This window comes from Epinephelus lanceolatus, chromosome 13, assembly GCF_041903045.1.
Source record: "Epinephelus lanceolatus isolate andai-2023 chromosome 13, ASM4190304v1, whole genome shotgun sequence".
Classification (NCBI taxonomy): domain Eukaryota; kingdom Metazoa; phylum Chordata; class Actinopteri; order Perciformes; family Serranidae; genus Epinephelus; species Epinephelus lanceolatus.
Genome location: NC_135746.1, coordinates 21,274,757 through 21,295,420, shown reverse-complemented (window position 1 = coordinate 21,295,420; position 20,664 = coordinate 21,274,757). Strand labels below are relative to the sequence as shown.

General features: G+C 41.4%; 1 protein-coding gene across 1 annotated transcript in view; it reads right to left on the bottom strand.

Annotated features, from left to right (window-relative positions):
- LOC117270508 (apolipoprotein B-100-like) overlaps nucleotides 1–20,664 on the bottom strand; it is a 46,705-nt gene that overhangs the window by 8,114 nt on the left and 17,927 nt on the right. Inside the window, 16 exon segments of the mRNA XM_033648149.2 lie at nucleotides 56–361; nucleotides 1,060–1,200; nucleotides 1,363–1,483; nucleotides 3,977–4,122; nucleotides 4,275–4,382; nucleotides 4,546–4,639; nucleotides 4,741–5,032; nucleotides 6,770–6,942; nucleotides 7,041–7,228; nucleotides 7,450–7,555; nucleotides 9,414–9,482; nucleotides 12,444–12,807; nucleotides 14,310–14,364; nucleotides 14,367–14,467; nucleotides 14,913–15,046; nucleotides 15,048–15,651. Of these exon segments, the coding sequence (XP_033504040.2) occupies nucleotides 56–361; nucleotides 1,060–1,200; nucleotides 1,363–1,483; nucleotides 3,977–4,122; nucleotides 4,275–4,382; nucleotides 4,546–4,639; nucleotides 4,741–5,032; nucleotides 6,770–6,942; nucleotides 7,041–7,228; nucleotides 7,450–7,555; nucleotides 9,414–9,482; nucleotides 12,444–12,807; nucleotides 14,310–14,364; nucleotides 14,367–14,467; nucleotides 14,913–15,046; nucleotides 15,048–15,651 (3,002 nt within the window).

Here is a 20,664-nt window from a genome sequence, read left to right as displayed (position 1 = left end):
CTCCTAAAAGTTAAGTTTCTTTAATCCTCATGTGGCTTGTGGCAAAGTCACTGACCAGAGGAGCCGAAGCCTCCCAGAGCAGAGCCCAGGCCGACGCCGAGGGAGCCGCCAGTACTGCTGAAGCCCAGCGAAGAGCTCTGTGGTGGCGGCGCGGCGGAGGTGTGTGAGAAAAGGGAGCTGCTCTGAGAAGTGTTAGGGACCGAGCCGGAGCCATAAAACGAGCTGGAGGGCAGGCCGCTGCTGGGCGGGGGAGCCTGCTGCTGCTGCGGCTGGGGCTGAGGTTGAGGCATGGAGCGGTACAGCCCGTTGGCTGGAGGACCAGACATGTTGTTGCCCGAGCCAGATGCTGACACTGCAGCTGCTGGTGGAGGGACAGAGGAGAGTGTGAGACAAGGGCGTGGGTTTCATTTCAACACTGGGGGCGGTAAGTATAAAAGATATTTTGAGTTGTCCCTGAGGAAATTGAGTGTCAATCACTTTATGTCCTGCATTCTGGTGAATTTTAATGCCCCAGTTTAGGGTGAAAATGTCTTTAAAACACAAAATACAGGCAGCAGGTGACAATTCAAAATATAACAGAATATAAAGCAGTAAGACTCTCTGGCATCCTGTACTGCATTCAAGTATTTATTCTCCTGTGGATCCACTTTTCTCATTTAATCTTATCTCTGCTGAGTCAGCAGACCTAAGCATGATTTACTCTTCCTTCCTCCTTTGTGACTTTTGTTTGGGGAATTAACCTCATTAAACGTGCATGTGACACCCATTTACATCAATGATAAATTAATTTGATTCATTTAAAAACCCTGGACTTCACTCACTTGTAGAATAGAACAACAGTTAACTGTCTCTGTACCCAATACCTTGACTAGACACCAACAAACAGTGTTATTACTAGGGACAATTCAGATTGCTTATCAGGGTGTCCTATTTAACATCTTCATTATTATTCTTATTAATTGTACTTGTACTCTGACTGGTACTAATTAAGGAGAAGTAATTAGCAGATTACTAGCAGCAGTACACAGTAAGACTAATGACAGGTGGTCTAGTGCCTACCAGCTTGTGCTGCTGCAGGGTTGATGAGGAGAGGGGTCTGGACTAGACGAACTGGCCCACCTAGACCAGTCCGGGCTCCAGGGCCCATCACCAGGGCCCCAGTCTGGTCATAATAGGCTGCAGGGGCCAACACCTGATAACCTGAGAAGATGGAAGATCACAAAAAAAGAGTCAGCAATTATAAATTACTACATATACAAGATTTTTAAAAATATTACTATATGTAGTAACATCTGATATATTGATAAAAGGCACCAAGCAGTGAAGATAAATGTGTTGGGCTGTATGAAATGGTCTACCAACCAGACATCCCTGCGTACGCCAATGCAGGGTTTGCAGCAGCTGCCGCAGCTAGAGATTCCTGCTGACTCTGCTGGCCTTGCCCAGGTGTAAGAGGTCGCTGGTTGGTTCCTGTGCGCATCACCTGGAGGAGAAGGTCAAGGATACCATCAGACCCACAGGCTGCAGACGTACTGAAGCTTTCAGACATGTTCTGCATTTAAAGCAATCTGAATACTGGGTTTCAAGTATTTTTATATATGATATTAAACACTTAGGAATAATGGCAAAAAGCCACAGTTAAAGTCCAGCTAATCTGCTTCATAAGGAGTGGGTTGGTTTGATTTGACTGGATCTGATTGACAGTTGCCTAGCAACACAAACAACCAACCCCACAACTGTCATTACATACTGACTCAAATGTTTCTCATTCTGACATCACCTTTTTCCAGCTGAGCCCCACCCACTTCAAACACGACAGGACAGGAAGACAAATACAGAAAAAAAAAATCTGTCATTTGACAAAACCGTTCTAAATTTAACAGTCATGCGGGCTGTGTACTCTGTACTCAGGGCAAAAGGCTGAATGAGCAGAAGGGTTTTAACGACCTTTTAAGCTTCCAACTGATCACATTTTGCATGTGAGAACCTGCTGTTCACACACATTATTTAACAGCGCACAATTCTCTTTCATAATAAAGACACCTATAAAGTTAACAAAATCTGGGTAACAGCCAGACTATGTATATGAAATCAGATCAGTGTTTCATAAAACAAGTTTAGCAGTTTAACCAGAATTACTTCAGTAAAATCTGGTTTATTTTTCGGTGTCATAAACATGTTTAATAAGTTGGACCCATAGAAACAAAACAAGAGTAGAACGGGCATTCCCATTCGAAGCAACCTTGATAGAGCAGCTACGATTTTAATGCGTACATCTGCCACTGCAACTCTTAGCAGGCTAACTGCTGTGCAAACAAACTGACTTGTTGCAGTAATGGCCAAACGAGCACTGGAGTAGTAATGCTACATTTTCAAATAATCAGTTACTTTTAAAATACCACTGTTACTTTTATTTCTTTTGCTGTCATTAATTTCACATTTGTTGAAACATGATATAACTTCTCCGTGGCCGCCTCCAAAGAATGAGCAATAGCCGCTATGTAGCTGACAGCCAAGAGGCAGAGAGGCCACGAGGAGCAGCAGCACGCAGATCAGCATACTGTTTGCACCTAAATCGCTGAATTAAAGATTTATGACGCCTAAAGCAGTGTAGGTATTTGTTTGAACAGAGGACTACCTAACTAGATGAACTAAGATGTTTTTGGTGAGCTTTTTGTCTTTCAAGGTTAAATAAAGTGTGTTTTATGAAGAGTTAACAAGACAATTAAGGTAACGCAAGTCTTAGTTCGGTTAAAGAGAGAAACTTGGGTTGGTGTTTTTTTTTTCTGTTTCATTAGGAAAAAATGGTGTGAGTGTTCCCAAACGAGTGAGTGTGACACACTTTATGGGCCACTGATAGGTGTTGTCACTGGGGATGCACGATATATATCGGCCGATAATGGGACATTTTTCTAATTATCGGTATTCCAATAATTAACATTATAGCCAATAAATAGCTCTAATAATACAAAGCCATATTTCCTCTTTCCTCCTTAGCCTTTCTTATCCTAGGGTGCGAATAAACTAAAGGTTACACACTTCTTTTTAAATGTATAAAAATGTGAAATGATCAGTTATTGTATGGGTCATCAGCCATGAGAAGCAGGAAATTATCGGTTGGGGGGGACATATCGGTGCATCCCTAGTCGTCACCATAGAAACTCACAACGATCCCCATTTTCTTTTATACTAGTCAAACGACCATGGCAAACACTTCAATGTCCTTATTACTCATTCTGTTTCTATAGTCAGATCCAAGATACGTCCATGTAAACTGGCTAAGCTTCACCTCAGGTTTTAACAGTGTTACAATAAATCTGGCAGACTAACCGTGTTTTCCTCATAGTTCTTCTTTACCACTGCATTGTGAATATCACCTCAAAATGTAATACATTTTACATGCACTGCAAATTGACAAGGGCTGCATTAGTGTTCTTAAAATCTGAGCAAAAAGGTTTTCCAGGCTAAAGGATCCACACAGCATTCCTATCAACACCTGCTTTTAAATGCAGTTAACATTAGATGAGCATCTTTGACACAACGACTCACAATAAATAGCATTTTTACTCTTAGTTTTGTCCTTAAATGTCACTTAAAATAAAGAAAAAGACGCTCAGAAATCTGTCAGTCGAAGGTATTTTAACAGTAGCAGGGTTTTTGTTTAACTGTAATATCTTACTCTTATATAATGTAATATGTGCAGCTCTGTGGCTGTGCACATCATAGTTTTGTCCTTACATGGTCATTTCCTTCACTGTGAAATGATGCAATCAGTGCGTGATGTCCTGAGTGTATTTAAGTCATGAAATAAACCAGACTTGCATTTGTCTGCACACATTAGCTTTGAGATGTGTTTATGAAACAGTTTAAACCTGCTGCAATTTGTCAGTCAAGACAGGCTCTTCACATTCTGTCCTGTTTTTTAAAGCCACCTTCATAAAACACCTCTCAGAGCAAAAGGCACAGCTGGTCCTACCTGTGGTTGGCCTGGCCCTGGTCCCTGATTGGATGCTTGCTGATTAGCTGAGTGATTGGCAGTTGATGCAGCCTGTTGCTGGAAAAGGTTGGCCGGGTACACACCCCAAGGGACACCGTAGTACTGTGGTGGAACCACTGTGGGGCCTGGGGAAACATTTCGATGTTACATGCACATCTTGTACAACTGATGAAGGTAGTATTTTTTAATCTGAACTTTGTACAACAGCATCAAAAATACATCTAAATGAGAGCTTTAACAAACAAGAACACAGGATGAAACTGTGCTATATGATCACCTGCAAGTGTGGCTGCTGCTGCCAGTCCAGCGGCAGTGTAGGGATCGGCTCCAGGGGGGCCAGCATTAATGATGTAAGGGTTTGGCACGAACGCAGGAGCAAGACCAGCTGGGTGATATGAGGAAGCGTATTGTAATTCATGTTTCCATATCAAATCTCATCCAAATGACTATGCAACTGCATAAAAAGATCTCCAGAGACACAAAGTAGTTTAACCATATTACTCTACACACTGCGCTACACACTGAGTAAGACAAACAGTCCCACTTACCGAGATGCTGCTGCTGGGCTGCAGCCAGGGCATATTGTTGTTGCTGAGCTGCAGTGAGTTGTTGAACTGTCAGGGGATTAGATCTCTGGAACAACTGGAAGAAAAACAAACAAAAGGACGGATAACAATCTGTCGAGCAAATGTACAGTTCAATCTCTTGAAAGCTGTGTGGTTTTTTTTTCCTTTTCAACGAACCTGCTGCTGTGAGTTGTAGTCAAACAATCCTACTGGAGTCCCCGAGGAGTCCACCTGAATCTGGTTCCCAGCATAGTCAAACTGGAGTGACTCCACACCGGCTTGCTGCTCCATACCTCCCATGTTCTGGGCCTCCTGGTTCTGGAAGTCCTCGGGTGCCTTGTTTTGGGCGGGGTTGTGTTGTTGGAGGACGTGTGGGTGGTGCTGTCCCATCATCTCCAAACCTGTCTGACTGGGACCCATTCTCTCCACGGCCTCAGTGGGGGAAGCTTGGCGACTTCCAGGGGTTGGACTGGGAAGGTAAAGGAGCGCACATGCCATGTTAGTATAAAACTCAGACAGGAAGCCTAGCAACATTAATGACACTATAAGCCTTTACAATTATATTCAGTCACTCATGTGGACAAATGAATTATGTAGCAATGCACAAATTTGCCAAAACAGAAGAACTTCAATGTCACCTGTTAAAAAAACTTTTGAAGCTTCTGAAATAGGAGATTATCTAAAACAAGAGCTCAATTCAAAACCACCATAGTTATAAAGCATCAAACAATGGGTAGCCATTAGTGCTGGGCAGTGAACCTGTTTACCCTATGTGCTGGTTTTACTTTCCCATTTGCGCTATGGTTGGCCCATGCTGTGTAGAGTGGGAGAAGGGAGCCCTATTAACTGTGTGTACCCTTCCTACTAAAAAGGTAATAACTTCATGACGCAATGATTAATAACGCACACTAAAGCCCCTTTTTGACTGGACAAACATCTAGTTACACCCACTAACATTTGGCTTTTGTATAATATGAGAGAAGTTGCCTCAAAAGTTCGATCAGGAGTGATGAAAATACAACACCTGGTGGGATGCACTAATTTTAGCTCCTTTGCCTGTACGATGTAATGATGAGTTGCCAGAAAATACTGTTTGCCTCCATCCAAGCAGCGCTCAAACATAATTCATAATTTAGTCTGCACCTAGACTTAATAAGGAAGAAGTAACCACCATGCTATTTTCTCTGTGCTAGATGCGGTTTTGTACCATTTACTAAGCCGTTTTCCAGCCCATCTGTGATGTTAAACATGACACACCAGAAAAAGGGGGGAAAAAATCCTCCAAAAGGAATACTTGTCTGCTGTAGTCTCCAGCTAGAGTACATTTAAAAGAGATAGGAGATGGGGGGTGAAGAAAGAGACTGCAGGAACCAGAGGAACTTGTGCCCAAGAGAGGAGCTGCATCTGCTTTTTGGAAGCGTTATTGGTTTTAAAAAAGACCCATAGCTATGTTGCTGGGGTGATAACACTAGAAACTTACTCACTCTTGGATTACCAAGAGTGTATGCAATTATGGTCATCGGTTCATGGTGGTTAACCAGAAGCACTAGTGAAACAGTGAAGCCAGACATTGCTTAAAGCGCCATTTGCTTGAGGCCCTGTGCATATGACAGGAAAAGAAAGTGGTGGAACAACAGCGAGGTTCACGTAATGTAGTAAACAAGCCAAGTTAGCCCTCTGAGCTAATGCATGCCAACTACACTAACAAGGGTTTGGAAATGTGCAACATTATTTAACAACACTAGAAATCAACCAAAAGCCAGAGACGGTATCATATTGAGTTAATGTGAGCTGAAGATTCACTACTTCTAAGCAGAAGGCAGAAAATAACTTTAACTCGGAGCCTGACCGGGCAAAACTTTCCTTTGGGCCACTACCGCCATCTCTCTCTCAGACTCACCCTGGGTGCGTGTCTGCAGTTGCCTGTACCAGACAGCAGAGCAGCGTGAAAGCGAGGAGCGCTCAATGTGCCCAAAAGTACAGTGTCTGACCAAAAAACAAAAACCCTGACTGCTCAACTAGAAGGAATCTCAGTCAAATGAGGGGTCTGTCTGATGATTCAGATCTTTGACTTTTAGGGGCAGCACTACTACCATCTTAAAATATTTTGTTGTGACAAGGAAGCAATGTTAAGGTTGTTATATTTGGTCATACCACCCAGCACTTGCAGCCATTCATCTACTGTTACTGTGAAACGAAAACATACTTGAAATCTTTGCAGTCTCTGTCCATGCCGTTTAGCAGGCCTCTTCCGTTGGCTTTCGCAGGATCATTCTCATCTCCCACCTTCATCTCCGGGCTCTTGTCCTCTTCAAAGGGGGACACTTTCTCTTGGACATCACTTTTCTCTCTCCCATCTTGGTCAACATCTCCTCCACCCTGTATTCATAAAAAAACATTAGATAAGATAATGTGCCACCTTTGAGAAGAAGGGTTTAATCAGCAGGAGACACTCCTCTTTCTGAGCTCAGACTCACATAGCCACCGTTCCTGTAGCGACCATCCATCTTGTCGCCAGGTGAGGAGCTCAGGACGTACTCCACCATGCTCACCCCCAGGCCTCCACCTTCTGAGCGAGGTGAAAGCACAGAATTGGCATCACCATTCCCATGGAAACTCTGGCCTGGTCGCCGCTGCACCATGATTGGCTGAGACACTGAATGATCTGGATGAAGAGCCGTGATCAAATATCTAAATAGTTGTGTACATAAACTATAGCTGGGTAAACACCCAGTCAGATTAAGGCAATACTAGAAGTCATAGTCAGCGGGTGGGGCATGAAGCCAGTTCAAATCATGTAGTTTAACTTGGAATAAATTCTGTTTTTTCAGATCTACTGATAAATCCCATGAGATTACAATACACAAAGATACAGGAGTTACTCACGAGAGGATCCCCATGCATTGTCCCTCCACTCCTCTCCAAGAAGCATCCCTTTCCTTCCATCCTTGGCCAACTCATCAGAATCCCAGAGCTTTTTGGCTGGCAGAAGCTGCAAATAAATTAAACATGGTTTCTGAGCATCTGTAAGATCAGCGCTCGTCTTTGCATGTAATATTTGAAATATGCCACTATCAACAACCACAGCTCATTTAAAAGCTGATGTGTAGTGGTTAGTTTACAGTTCTGATGTTTAACTGTTAGTGTTTACTTTAATCTTGTCTGAGTCATACTCCATCAACAATCTTATCCCTATAGACTTACAGTAGCTCTAAGATTGTAGAATACTCCTTCATGGACAACATCTTATTGCATTTTTTATTATCAAAAAAGTATGTTATGCAGGATTTTCCTTGACAAACAAACAAAAGAACAATATATAGACTTAGGTAGTGACCAGGTAAAGAAGGATTTATACTTCTCCGTCAAATCGACGCCTTACCCTGGGCCATAGTCTGACATGCACCTCCCCAGAAATGGAACTACACGTTGCAGCAAGGCAGACCTCCTGTTTATTTTTGTAAGCTGAAACCATTTCCCTCAGTGAAAACGAAGCGTTATTTACTTTTATTTCACAGATAAGAAACAATATATTGTGAAGACAATAAAGCCTCCACAAAAATACCATTTTAAGTCTTGTGTGTGATTTATCCTGGCTTCATACGAGTATATCTCATCTGGTCGCTAGGCTAATTTATACAATGTAAAATGCCGTGGGCTGGCGCTAATAACGTTAGCATGTTATATTTGTTTGGAAACGTGTTAAGTATAAGACAGTTGTTTTGTCAGTCAAGTGAGTTGTAATAGAGCCGAATTTGTAACATTACCTTTGTTAAATGTTGCTGTTGTCCCTGGCTTCATATGAGAAGAGGAAAAGTCTGCTAGCTGCTAGGCTAATTTATACAATGTAAAATGTCATAGGCTTGTGCTAATAACGTTAGCATGTTATATTTGTGGGGAAAATGTGTCCAGATAGACACGTCCAGAAGTGTTTGTCTGTGAATGCTGCAAGTTACAGTGAAGCCGATTTGTGTACTTATGTTTGAAATTGACTATATCAACCCATGTTTAATGTGAGTTTAATGTGTGTTTTGAATCAACATCACTTTACGGCACTTCACAGAAACCCCGCCGCCGACTAGTGTTTTGGAGGTGTAGCGGCAGAGTTACACAGACACCACCACACAAGTATAAATGCTCACAACGGCGTAGGCTATGTACGTATGCTATGGCGTAGGCTCTGCCTAGAGCTGATGCACAAGTATAAATCCTGCTTAATAGTACCACACAACCAAGAGGAAGCTATGAAACAGCGCCAAAAAAACGCAAATATAGCTAGGGCAAAAGCCAAGGGGATGGCTTTCCCTTTCATTTTCACTGATGAGCACTGAGAAATTGGCCTTTTCTCTGTTGGATATCGAGGTGCCGGTGGTTAGCTTAGTTAGCTTGCTAAAGTTACAGCTTTTCCATTACAACAAACATAATGTTCCTACAATAGAACAGTAGCTTGCAATGTATGTCCATCAGTATAGGGAGGAGGGGCCCAGTTTGAATGTTGTGCTTACAAACAGTAAGTGATGATTCCTGCATAGTATACATTTAATGAATGCAACTACAATAAATTCACTCCCCCCTGCACTAGTCTTCTTTGCCACTGCCCATGTGTATGCTCAGTTGCAAAATATGGCTATATGCACTACTTCTGTCTCAAACATACAACCCTGTCAACCATGCATGCATGAGTGTGAGCTGGTTTGATCACAAAAACTGCTCTGTCCTTGCTTGATCTGATCTATTAAAAGAACACATAACAGATATCTTACTGCTATCTTTTCACCCTAGGCAGGGTGAGTGTTTCATACAGACTTGATTTATTGATGTGCTGCAATGGAGAAAAAGAGTGACCTTACCTCTCCCATGCCCCTCGACTCCAAAGCAAGAGCTTGGAAGTCATAGTTCATTTCATCCACAGCACGGACCTGAGACAAAGGAGGAAAAAAGTGGACTGTAAAGAGAAAGCTAAGAGCACTAAATGGAAGACCACAAAAATATAGAGCATGAAAAATATTACATTCCTTCTGTTCACTGCAGAGCAGAAAAACTATCCCATGTTTTCTTTGATTTTTGTTCAATTTTACCCCAAAAATAGTTTGGTTCTGCAAAATAAATAAGGCCAAACACATTATTTCAGCAGGCCCCTCAGCAGACAAAAGCCTGTTCAGCACAGAGCCATTCAAACATGAAGTATCTAAATCAACACAATACAATCAACATTTCTATTGGGAAGAGAAAGTAAGAAACCCCACGATCAACACCAGTTTTCCTATGAAATGCGTAATCCAAATTTGCGATTCATAAGTTATCCTAATCACCAAATTACATCTTAGTCAAGAATGATTTTCATGCAATGGATGAGTCATTGTTCATTTTGTGCGCTAAGGCTGATTGTGCTGGAACTAATTTTGATGTCAGAGGGTCACAAGCACATGAAAGATTATAATCACAGCACTATGACATTACATTAAAGGCCACAACGAACAGTGGTGCCGACCTATTTTCTTTTCACTCTGGCCCCCTCCTTGACTGTGTTAGCATGTGAAAAGTCTGGGTGTCCAATACAAATCACCCTGGTGTGCCCAAGGATCTTTTGTTATCTCATATTTAGTTATATCCCATGCCTAATCCCATGTACGTAAGCAAGGAGATCTGTTCAATAAAGGTCTCAGACATGTTTAAGATATGAGGACCAAATATACAAACTGAACAAGGATTTACTAACTCAAAAATAGTGTTTCTACACCCTCTGGAGCATTATTTGACAATACTGCTCTGCAGAAAGTAGTGTATTTCTACCATGATGGCAAGAAAAACTAACAAAAGGAAGACAGACAGCTACTATAATCCTAAAGTGTTGGTCTTCCCCTTAAGAAAGATTCGAAGAAAGTCAAGGTGTGTTGAGTACAGGTTCCTCCACCTTCCAAAAGCACTCAGAAACTGAAGTAAACCAACAGGAAGAAGTCTGGATACATTTCTGAAAAGCCAAAAGCTTGCATGATAGGCAGCTCACAGGACAGCAGCTTACAGCACGGCTTTACAGTGGCTAAAGTAAGAAAATTTCGGTTTCAACTGTAAAGAGAAGACTTTTGGTTTGACACAGCAAGAGTATGTACAAAGTCAACGCAAAGAGGCAAATTTACATTAGGCGACAACTGATGTGCAAGACACTGTGTCAAGAAAGCATCCCGACATCGATTTATTTTTTTAATAAAAAAAATTTAGGTTTTCTGAGTCTTTTGACCAGTAGTGTATGTAGAAGAGACAAGGCCACTAAGACCAGTCTGATCTGCTGAGAGCTCAATATACCTACATAAAAGCCATATCAAAAATAATTTTGATGCCAATATTTCCTGATTTTCCTTCTTTACAATTTCCAACATCACTGCAGGTCTAGAACACAGTAGGTGCTACCAGTAAGAAGATAAAATCTAATACAATAAGTCCAGTTTGTGAAACAAATCCATAAGTCTGAAGATCTTTCAGATATCAGAACAATGCACGGCAGTTTAAGACCATAAGACAGGATATTACAAGTCTGGCTGGTTATCACAGCGACTGTCAGACTCCTGCTGGGCCAAAGCACTCGTCTCACACGATTTGTCTGCTGCAAATGAGGAGGCTGCATTTTTTTTTTTTTTTTAGAAAGCACTGCTACTGCCAGCTTAACGCACCTGGGTGTATGTGTAAGAGACTGGTGGTCTGGTGTCAACCAGTGTGTGCTGGGATAACCAAATTCATAAAGCGGATGGACCCAGAACTGGAATGGGTTTGCCATTACGAAGGATTTGTTGATTAGGTTACTTTTGTTTGGAGTGAAGAGGCTGATGTAAGTTTAAATGAATTACTGGCATCAACAAATAAAGCACCAACTTAGCTGTAGCAAATGTTTTCCATTTTCTGGATTTTTATTTTCCATTTCATCAAGTGAAACTTAAATGTATCTAAATTAATTCACTTAAAGAGTTTAATTATTTTGGCATGTTACGGTTGCTGCCTTTTCTCAGCTGGTCAACAACCACTGGGTATCAGGGAGACAAAAATATAGCTATGACGAGCACTATTACCATTTTGTTTCTTTAATTATTTTTACACATTGTGCTCTCATTAAGAGCCTGATTTTAAAAATGTAAATGCTCACCAACCTACAATTTCACCTCAGATTAGTCCTTGTTTTTAAATCAGGAAATCTTACACACACAGTTAACTATGAGATTAATTTGTCAGTGTATTTACAGACATTTCAGTTAAGTCCTTATACTGCCGCAACCCACAGCATTAAGCTCTACTAATCAGCCACTGAAATTTCTTGTGTGTTCAAACTTTAATAAAACATAGCTGGAAGAAATGGTTATTGATGAATGGCTGGCACCTGGTGTAAATTGTCACAGATTAACTGAGCATGTGGAATGTGACCAAGTGTCCGTGGTGACTAACAGGGTCTTATTGTTTGGGCTGCACATCACATTATGCCTCCAACCGCAAACTATGACACAGCAAGACGCTACAGCCCATTACCAATAGAAATTATTTAAAATTCAAGTTCTTTAATTTAGTTTTACACAGATTTGGTTCATTTGTTGCTTTCTGGGGTTGGTTAATGGGTACTGTTCTGCATTGTGAAAGGGGGAATGTTTTGAAAAAGGTCCAGTAAGAATCACCAATCGACAATTGTGTTTGTTGTTTTGTTTTTTAACAGTGAGAGGTATAGGTGAAATTAACAACCTCTCCCCCACCATACCACTCTGCAAAGTAAAATACAACAGGTTAAATTACTGATAAACTATCCAATGAAACTTGTAGCTTTAGCTGATACAAAACACTGCCATCTATCCCTCTAACTTGCACTACATTCAATAAAGTTACAATGACCGGGGAACCTTTACCTGATCAACATGATTGGCATCACCGGTCGGCCAGCGATGCTTGCTGGGTGTGCAACCTCCGAGCTGCTCTCCAGGCTGCCTCTGAAAGAAGTATCCGACTGTGGCGTCATCCTGAGATCGTCCGCTCAGCGGTGGCTGCGGAGTACCTGGGGTGGGGTTAACAACCCTGTCCATGCCCTGTAAATGTGGGACTCCCGGAGCCTGTCCAGCTCCCCCAACTGTGGTTAGGGGTCCGCCACCGTGAACTCTGACACCTCCAGTCTCAGGAGCGCCATTTGCATGCAGCATCCCACCTCTTGTCTCCTGCCAGGCCACGTCATTCATACCTAGGATGCTGCATGGAATGCTCATTCCACGGGAAAGCCTGCACAAAACACAAAATATGAGTATTATGACATGCATATGTTGTCATGTTACATCATCCTTTTATTGTAATGTTCTGCATAATAATACAACTGCCTTCTAGTCTACCAGAGCGACTGCCTGACACAAATAAGTCAGATATATATTTACAATTACAACTATGTATATTCATATAAAGTGAATGTAGCACCCATTTTAAACATGACAGTTAGGTTCCTGTCCTCTGGTTGGCTGTTAGGTAACGAAAACTGAAAGTTACAACATGTGGTCTTTATCCTGACTCTTATGTAAGCTTTGACATAAACGTTTGAAATAGAGTTCAGGAAAAAGATGCACTTAAAAGAATACGACATGAATAACAAGTACAACTTAAATTTTCTTCGCCGGGACCAGACTAATTCCCGAGTTGCTAGCTTCACATCATGGCTGTTATGCGTCTGAAGATTGAGATATTAGTTAACGATGCCTTGAATATCTAAATTTAGTTAAATGGCTTGCGCAACATCAGTGTAAGTTAAACTGGCCGTTTGCTTATTTGCGATTGGGCAGTGCAAGAACAAAACACTTGACTGACAAGCATGTTGATAGCTTGCAAGACCGAGAATGCTAGGTAACGTGTTGTCGTTAGCCTAGTGTTAGCTAGCGATCGCGGCTAACGCCGCTAATGTACCACTAATGTAACGTTTATTAATGATTTAAACGACACTCGTTTATATCACAAACACTGCTCATTTGTTAGCCACAGTGGAGGTGACGCTTAAATATAACAAGTTACGACGACAAATCCAACATTACAAGTCGATGTTGCACACCGACTGCAAGCATTCTAGCAAGCTGGCTAGCTAGCGTAGCTACCTTGCTAGCAAGTCCGTTGCTAATAAGCAAGCTAACTTAGCGGCTTCGACTGAACAGTTACGTACACAATGCTTTTGAATGGTTTTGAATGGTTAGCTGGTAGCAGTGAGTACAATTGTTGCTTATCATTTGCCTTTAGTAACAGTCAAATCCTTTATTGGTACAAATCAAATATGTTTAGTGTTAGCTTATGTTACTCCACTGCAGTTAGCATTAGCAACCTCCGTAGCTAACAAGCTAACGCTAGCTACAGCGGGCCTGCTCTGTTTATTATTGGTTAGACATCAAAGTTAAATTGGTGAATTTACCATTGTTTCACAGTACGCTAGTGGGCTCCGGTGCTAGTCGTAAAAAACAAGCTATTTCTTAGCCTCGAAACCGACACTGGTTGCATGCAACACGACAAATAAACCCCCCAAAATGGCTAATGTAAGAGCTAGCTAATTGCCAAGTTGGTGTTGTGCGAGCTAAAACATCAACCAAACACTCAGTGGCTAAACAACATGGCCCCCCTTCAAGTTCCAAACAGAGGGGCCTTAACCGCTAAACAAAAGGGGAAATACTCACACCACGGCAGTCGCGTTAAAAAAGCAGACGCTTTGCACAGCTTTTGCTTTCGACGGGGACAAATAAAGAGGAGATACTCACGCGTTGTCGTGTCGAGAGAGGGTCTATGCTTGTTGCACGCCGTCAACCCAATTCTATATTGTTTTGTTTCCTTGGAGAGAGCGGTGATTTAGCAAGGCTTGATAGTCAAAGCTAAGAGTTTGCCTACGCTAGTGCCCCCTCCCTGTAAATAGCGTGAACTACGTAGACATGCGTATAACAATGTCAGTGTAAATTTCCCCAACGCACCTTTTGTACATGTGAAGGCAGCATGTATGTTAATGCGTATTAATGTGTGTCCAACATTTACGCACGTTATATTCCCTTAACGCGCGCTCATATTACAGCTGGATCATATCTTAGTTTGAATGAAAGCTTATTGGATAGTTGATTAAATTTTAAAAACAAGGCTGACTCATAGTATCAAAGGTTAAAACATTATATTGAGCATGGGAAATGGTTTAATGACCCACAATAAAAGTCGCGTAATGCAAAAGATACATGGCGTGATATCATCATGCAGTTAGATTTGGATGGTTTCGGCTGATCCTGGGTCGGGTGGGTCCTCGTGGTCCATGACCCTCCTCTACATAAGGAAACCCGATGAGATCCAATCACCTTCTCCTTTCCAAGCTGTGATCTCACCTCCCTATTTCCGATTGGATTGCTATATTTAGGAAACCACCCTATGCTTTATAAAGAGATCGCAGTGGTTACTGGTAAATTTCTGGAGTTGCGAGACGGGAGCGGCTTACGGGACGAGGCTCATTGAGAGTACAAAAGCCGAGGGGACATATGTGTTTTTGATGCCACATTCACGCGACAGCTAGGAGAGAGAAACGCGCAGTAGGAATGGCTGACATAAGGAAGAAACTTGTCGTGGTGGGCGACGGCGCATGTGGGAAAACATGTCTCCTGATCGTGTTCAGCAAAGACGAGTTCCCCGAGGTGTATGTCCCCACTGTGTTTGAGACATACGTGGCGGACATAGAGGTGGACAACAAGCAAGTCCAGCTGGCTCTGTGGGACACAGCCGGACAGGAGGACTACGACCGGCTGCGCCCTCTCTCCTATCCGGACACCGATGTCATTCTGATGTGCTTCTCCGTGGACAGCCCGGACTCCTTGGAAAACATCCCCGAAAAGTGGGTGCCTGAAGTCAAACACTTTTGTCCCAATGTTCCTATTATACTAGTGGCCAACAAGAAAGATCTGCGCAACGACGAGAACGTAAAGAACGAGCTGTCCCGGTTGAAGCTGGAGCCAGTGAAGGCAGAAGATGGCCGGGCCATGGCCATGCGCATTGGCGCATATGACTATTTGGAGTGCTCTGCCAAAACCAAGGAGGGGATCTGGGAGGTATTCGAGACTGCAACACGGGCAGCTTTACAGAAACGGAAAACACCGTCAGGGAGCTGTCTCAAATGCTGTGTTTTGATGTGAAACGACGCTGATTGATTGTCTGGAGAGCCGTGACGCGCAGACGTGACGCTTCCCACCGTTGCTGGGATCTGTGTCTGAACATGCACGGGCAGTGGCCATGGTTTGGATACTCCCATGTAACCAGGCGACCTTGATTCAACCAAAACCAATGACTGCATACAAGTTGTTTTGAACACACTTGATGAACATCTGATATCGGGGCGTGTGTGTGTTTGTGTGAAATGCACTGGTTACAGCATGTTCTTTGTGGGGTCACATGATCCCAGTCTGACAGGTGGAGGGGAGGAGGGAGGACAAACTACATGTCAGTGGACGCCTTATTTACCCACCCTTCTAATCTAACGTGGACATGTCCTTTCCCAAAGGCCTGCTTTAGAGCCACGGTTTCAATTGCTCACTTTTTTGTGTGTGTGTGTGTGTGTGTTTCAAAGTGTTTGCATAGGCCACTGCCTTACTGCCAAGGTTACAGGCTACTTTGTTATAATCAAAGCAGTTAAAAAGTTGCACTCGTTATTAATGCCCTCTTTGTATTGTAACATGACTGTATATAGTTTATGATATTGCACAGCATCTGGACACTACAGTCAGTCACAGAGAGTTTTATAAGAAGTACGATGAGGTTCGGTGCAAGGGATGCACATGGTGTTCTGTGTAGTTTCCTCTGGTGTGTTACGCCATTTTGAATTAAAACATGGCTTCAGTTCACAGTTAAAGAAATCAGTTGTCTCAGGTTTGTTAGTTGGAACCACATCTAAAAAGTATGTTAAATGCCTGGTTTGGTTGTTTTTACGCAACAGGCCAAACACCATCTAAGGTCTGAGAGATGACACACTGGCCGGCCTTGAAAAGGGCTGAACATATTGTCCTGTGTAGTTTAGCACGTCTTTGTTTTACAGTCAAATGTACAAAGGTTCACAAGACACGTATTAAGTTTGCTGAGCATGCTTCTACCCCGTGTTATGCTTTGCTGGCGGCTACAGTGACTCCATTTTGGAGGAAACTCACAAAAGAGGTGCTTTTTTAATGTAAAACAAGGACAGAAGTCACACAGCCTGTAAATAGTACAGCCAGCAAAGGCCGATGGGGTCCTTACAGCTCACCTGAACCAAATCATTTGAAGCACATACAGTATCTCACCAAGAAATCTAGACCTTGCTGTGTCTCACAGGCTGGCATTTCCTGTTTGACATTTTCCCATTTAGCCACACATTCATTATACGGTTATGTGGGTGTTATTTCCAAGGGAAGATGGAGCATGTGAGATGGGGTTAGCATGTGAGAGTGAAACAGTTTCTTAGAAAGTGACATGAAAAGAAGAGCAGGCTGTGTTGGAGCTCTGTGAGTCAGCAGCACACGCTTATATGGGGTTATGGGAGAGTGTGGCAATTAGAAAAACCTTTTATGGAATTTTATCATGTGTTATTGAAACCACAATCTGTACACAGACATAAAATGGTATCTTTTTTGGCTTCAAATGTAAAGTTTTCTGACACTGTAAAAAGTTTGTTTCACGATTGGTTGAGAAACAAACTTTCCATCTTGATGTCTTCCATCATGACTTTGAATGTACCTCAGATTTATTTGATTAAAAAGTATTGTTGGAGCTTTGAAGTGAATACGCTAAATCAATATATTGAGCAAATTTTCCGTACTTATGTAATGAATTCAGCTTGTTTGGCATGTCTCCACAAAGTGTTTCTTTCTTCATAGTGGGAGTGCGTGTTAAAATGACAGCTATGAACATCAATTACAGAGGGTGTTGTAACACTGGGAATCCAGGGGGGGTGGATTCACTATGTGAGTCTTTCTTTTAGTGACAAAAAAGAAGCTTGTTTTAGCTTTAAACATGTATTTTTTTCTGTGGTTCATTAAACAACTACAGTGAGACTAAATCAGAGTCTAACAGGAGTATGTTTTATAAATCCCAGCAGAGTTACAACGGTGTAAAAGTCACATTCCTCCCTGCCTTCTGTTGCTGGGCTTTTTGCTGACTTACAGGACAGGAATGCATTGTGCTGGACTGGTTAATTTTCCCACACTGGCCCCCCTCATGTGCCTCTGATTTTCAATGTTGTTAGGTTATTATTCACTGATCAGACAGAGCAGAGCCACTTTGTCCTTACTTTACTTTCCTTTTTGAAGAATGAAACTGTGGAACCACGCAGATGAAAATTGCTGAAAAAATGTGCCAAACATATGTTCCTAAGAGTTGATCAAATTACGACTGCGTTAATGTAGTGACGCAACGTCTAGGTTTCGAATGGAACAATGGAATTTTTTGTGAGGAAGAACAATTCAGAATGTAAGGGAACAAGCGGTGCTGTTTTTGGGCAAAGTCAATAAAAGAATCAATGTGTGTCATCACCTCTAGTTTTCCATTCTTGTGCCTCATTTTCTCTCACTAAGGACAAATACTCAATGTGGTGGTAAAGCTATAATGACATCATCCAGTGTATTTTCTTTTCTGGTTTAGGTAGGAAACATACTTGTACTTTACCTGAGTATCTCCATGTTATGATACTTTATACCAGCACTGTCAAACATACGGCCCAGGGGCCAGAACCGGCCCGCTAAAGGGTCCAATCTGGCCCACTAGATGACTTTGCACACCTGATGTTGATGCACATATGAAGGCTGAGAGGTTTCAGGAAAAAATAAAACAGTGAGAAGATACTTCATGTAAAATGTTGCCACCCTGACTAGAATACAGCTCTCTGACATAATGATGAATTATTTGTGTTGTCAAATTTAAAGATATCGAACAGCGTGCAAAATATTGTCAACCAGCAGCTTCACTACAAAACAATCTGTATCAGACTTCTATCTTAAAACAATATTAGTGGAACCCTGCTGCTGAGGCACTGCCAAAACTTCAGATTGTAAATGGTTTGTAAGGCAGGGGATGACTTCACCTGCTTCTGCAATAGCTTCCACTTTAGTGGAACATTATGAAAAATATGCACACGTAATGAAAATGAGTAGCAGACTGATTGAAAGTGGAAAAACTGAGACATACTGTTGAAATTGCACTCAATTTCTCTTACATACTGCAGGCTGTTCATCATTTGTTCTTTAAATGGATGGACGTTTTCAGAATGGATGTCTTTACACAAAAAAAAAGGGAAAATTAGAAGGGTTGGTATATTTTTAAGGTATTATTCAGTGGTCTTACTTGTCTGGCCCACTTGAGATCAAATTTAAGTTGAGTTAGACACCTCTGCTTTATACTTAAAGTTGTAGCCTGCTTTTTACTCCATTAAGTCATCTGACAGATCGTTAGTAGGTCATTTGCTGATTATTATTTTACATAGCAGTATAGAAAACTTGATGAGCCTATAAAATAAAATGTGATGCATGGTTGTAGGGGAGACCAGGGTTAGTTGGCATGCGGCTATTATCTGGTCCTTTGAAGGTCACAGAAACAAACATGCAACATAAAGATGTTTGCTTTCTTCACCTGCTCTCATCTACTATTTTAAACTTTCTAACTTTTTGGTGAGGGTAAATGTATCTTAAAACTGTGTTAGAGATATTGAAGTGTTATTTCTGGTTAACAGACCAAAGGAATCAGATACATTTTGAAATAAGATTTGAAAGTCTCTGATGAGTGAATGTAGCTGGCTAACATCATTTTATCACCAATATCGTTGTCAAATATGAGAAGGGTTGTTTGGTACACTGATTCTGGGGTTCCCAAATTAGCAAATGTAACTCTAACTGTATTATGAGAAATTAAAAGCAGTGGTTCCCAACTGGTGGGTTGTGGGTCCATTCTGAATGGACTGCAAGTGACTGGTAAATGTGTCAAGTTTGTAAAAAACACACTTTATTTTGAGGTACAGTGAATATCTGGCACAGAGTTTTTATTTTGAAGTGCCGTTTCCTGCTGTAGAGTGAGTGTCTAACAGACAGCTACTTAACAGAGACAGTAAACTAGCTCAATGGCAAGGCGAGTATGATGCTGAATATATTTACCTGTGAGGATCTTGAATTAATGACTAAGGAGAAATCTGGGCCCTATGGCTGGACCAGTTGGGAACCACTGGATTAAAAACATTGTTTATATCATTATTTTTTTTATTATTAATCTTTATAGTCAGTGGTAAAAGTAATTAAAAATTCCTACTGATTAATTGCTTAAAATTGTTTTTTAAAATGGGCAGATATTAAATTAAATGTTCATCTTTTCTGGTTCTTGTTAGGGTCCGGGCAGCTAAGCTGCCAGGACACTATTGTAATCCTAGGTATTCTTCTTCTTCTTCTTCTTCTTCTTCTTCTTCTTCTTCCGAGGAAATCATACTTCCCATGGGTGAAAACTCACCAAACTTTGCACAAAGGTCCAGTCTCATGCCAGATATCCTCAGCTGTAAACTCAAGCCAATAGTCCTGATGGTGGCGCTACAGCAAGCGTCTAAAGTTCAAAACTTTGAAAATTCATAACAAATCAACCATACGTGCTACAACTTCACAACTTTCATCAAACTGTAGCCCCAGTACTAAAGAAACTTTTGTACACTTAAACCTATAAAAAATTATTAAGTTCATCACTCTGTTTTTTTTTTCAAAAACTGTAAAACTTCTTAAACCTATCTCCTCCCACAATTTTTGCTCAATTGACACCAAACTTGCTACAGCATCTTCAGACTGTCCTACAAAAACTGCGTTTCTCAGATTTTTGATTTATCAAAAATTGAGCCTACAGTGCATCAAAATGTTTGACTGTAAAATTCTAGAGTCATGGTAGATGATGTGTGGCAAATTTTAGAATTTTATCTCAGAAACTGAATTTTTGACAGCATTTTGAATTTTGCTCTAATGTGAACAATTGGAGTCAATGTAAAAATGGCAATTTTAAACATCAGGTTTTCACTTATGGAGCAAATCAATCATTGTTACAAACAAATTACCAACATCTCCATGCTGTCTAGATGCAATATGTGTATTTTCAGATTTT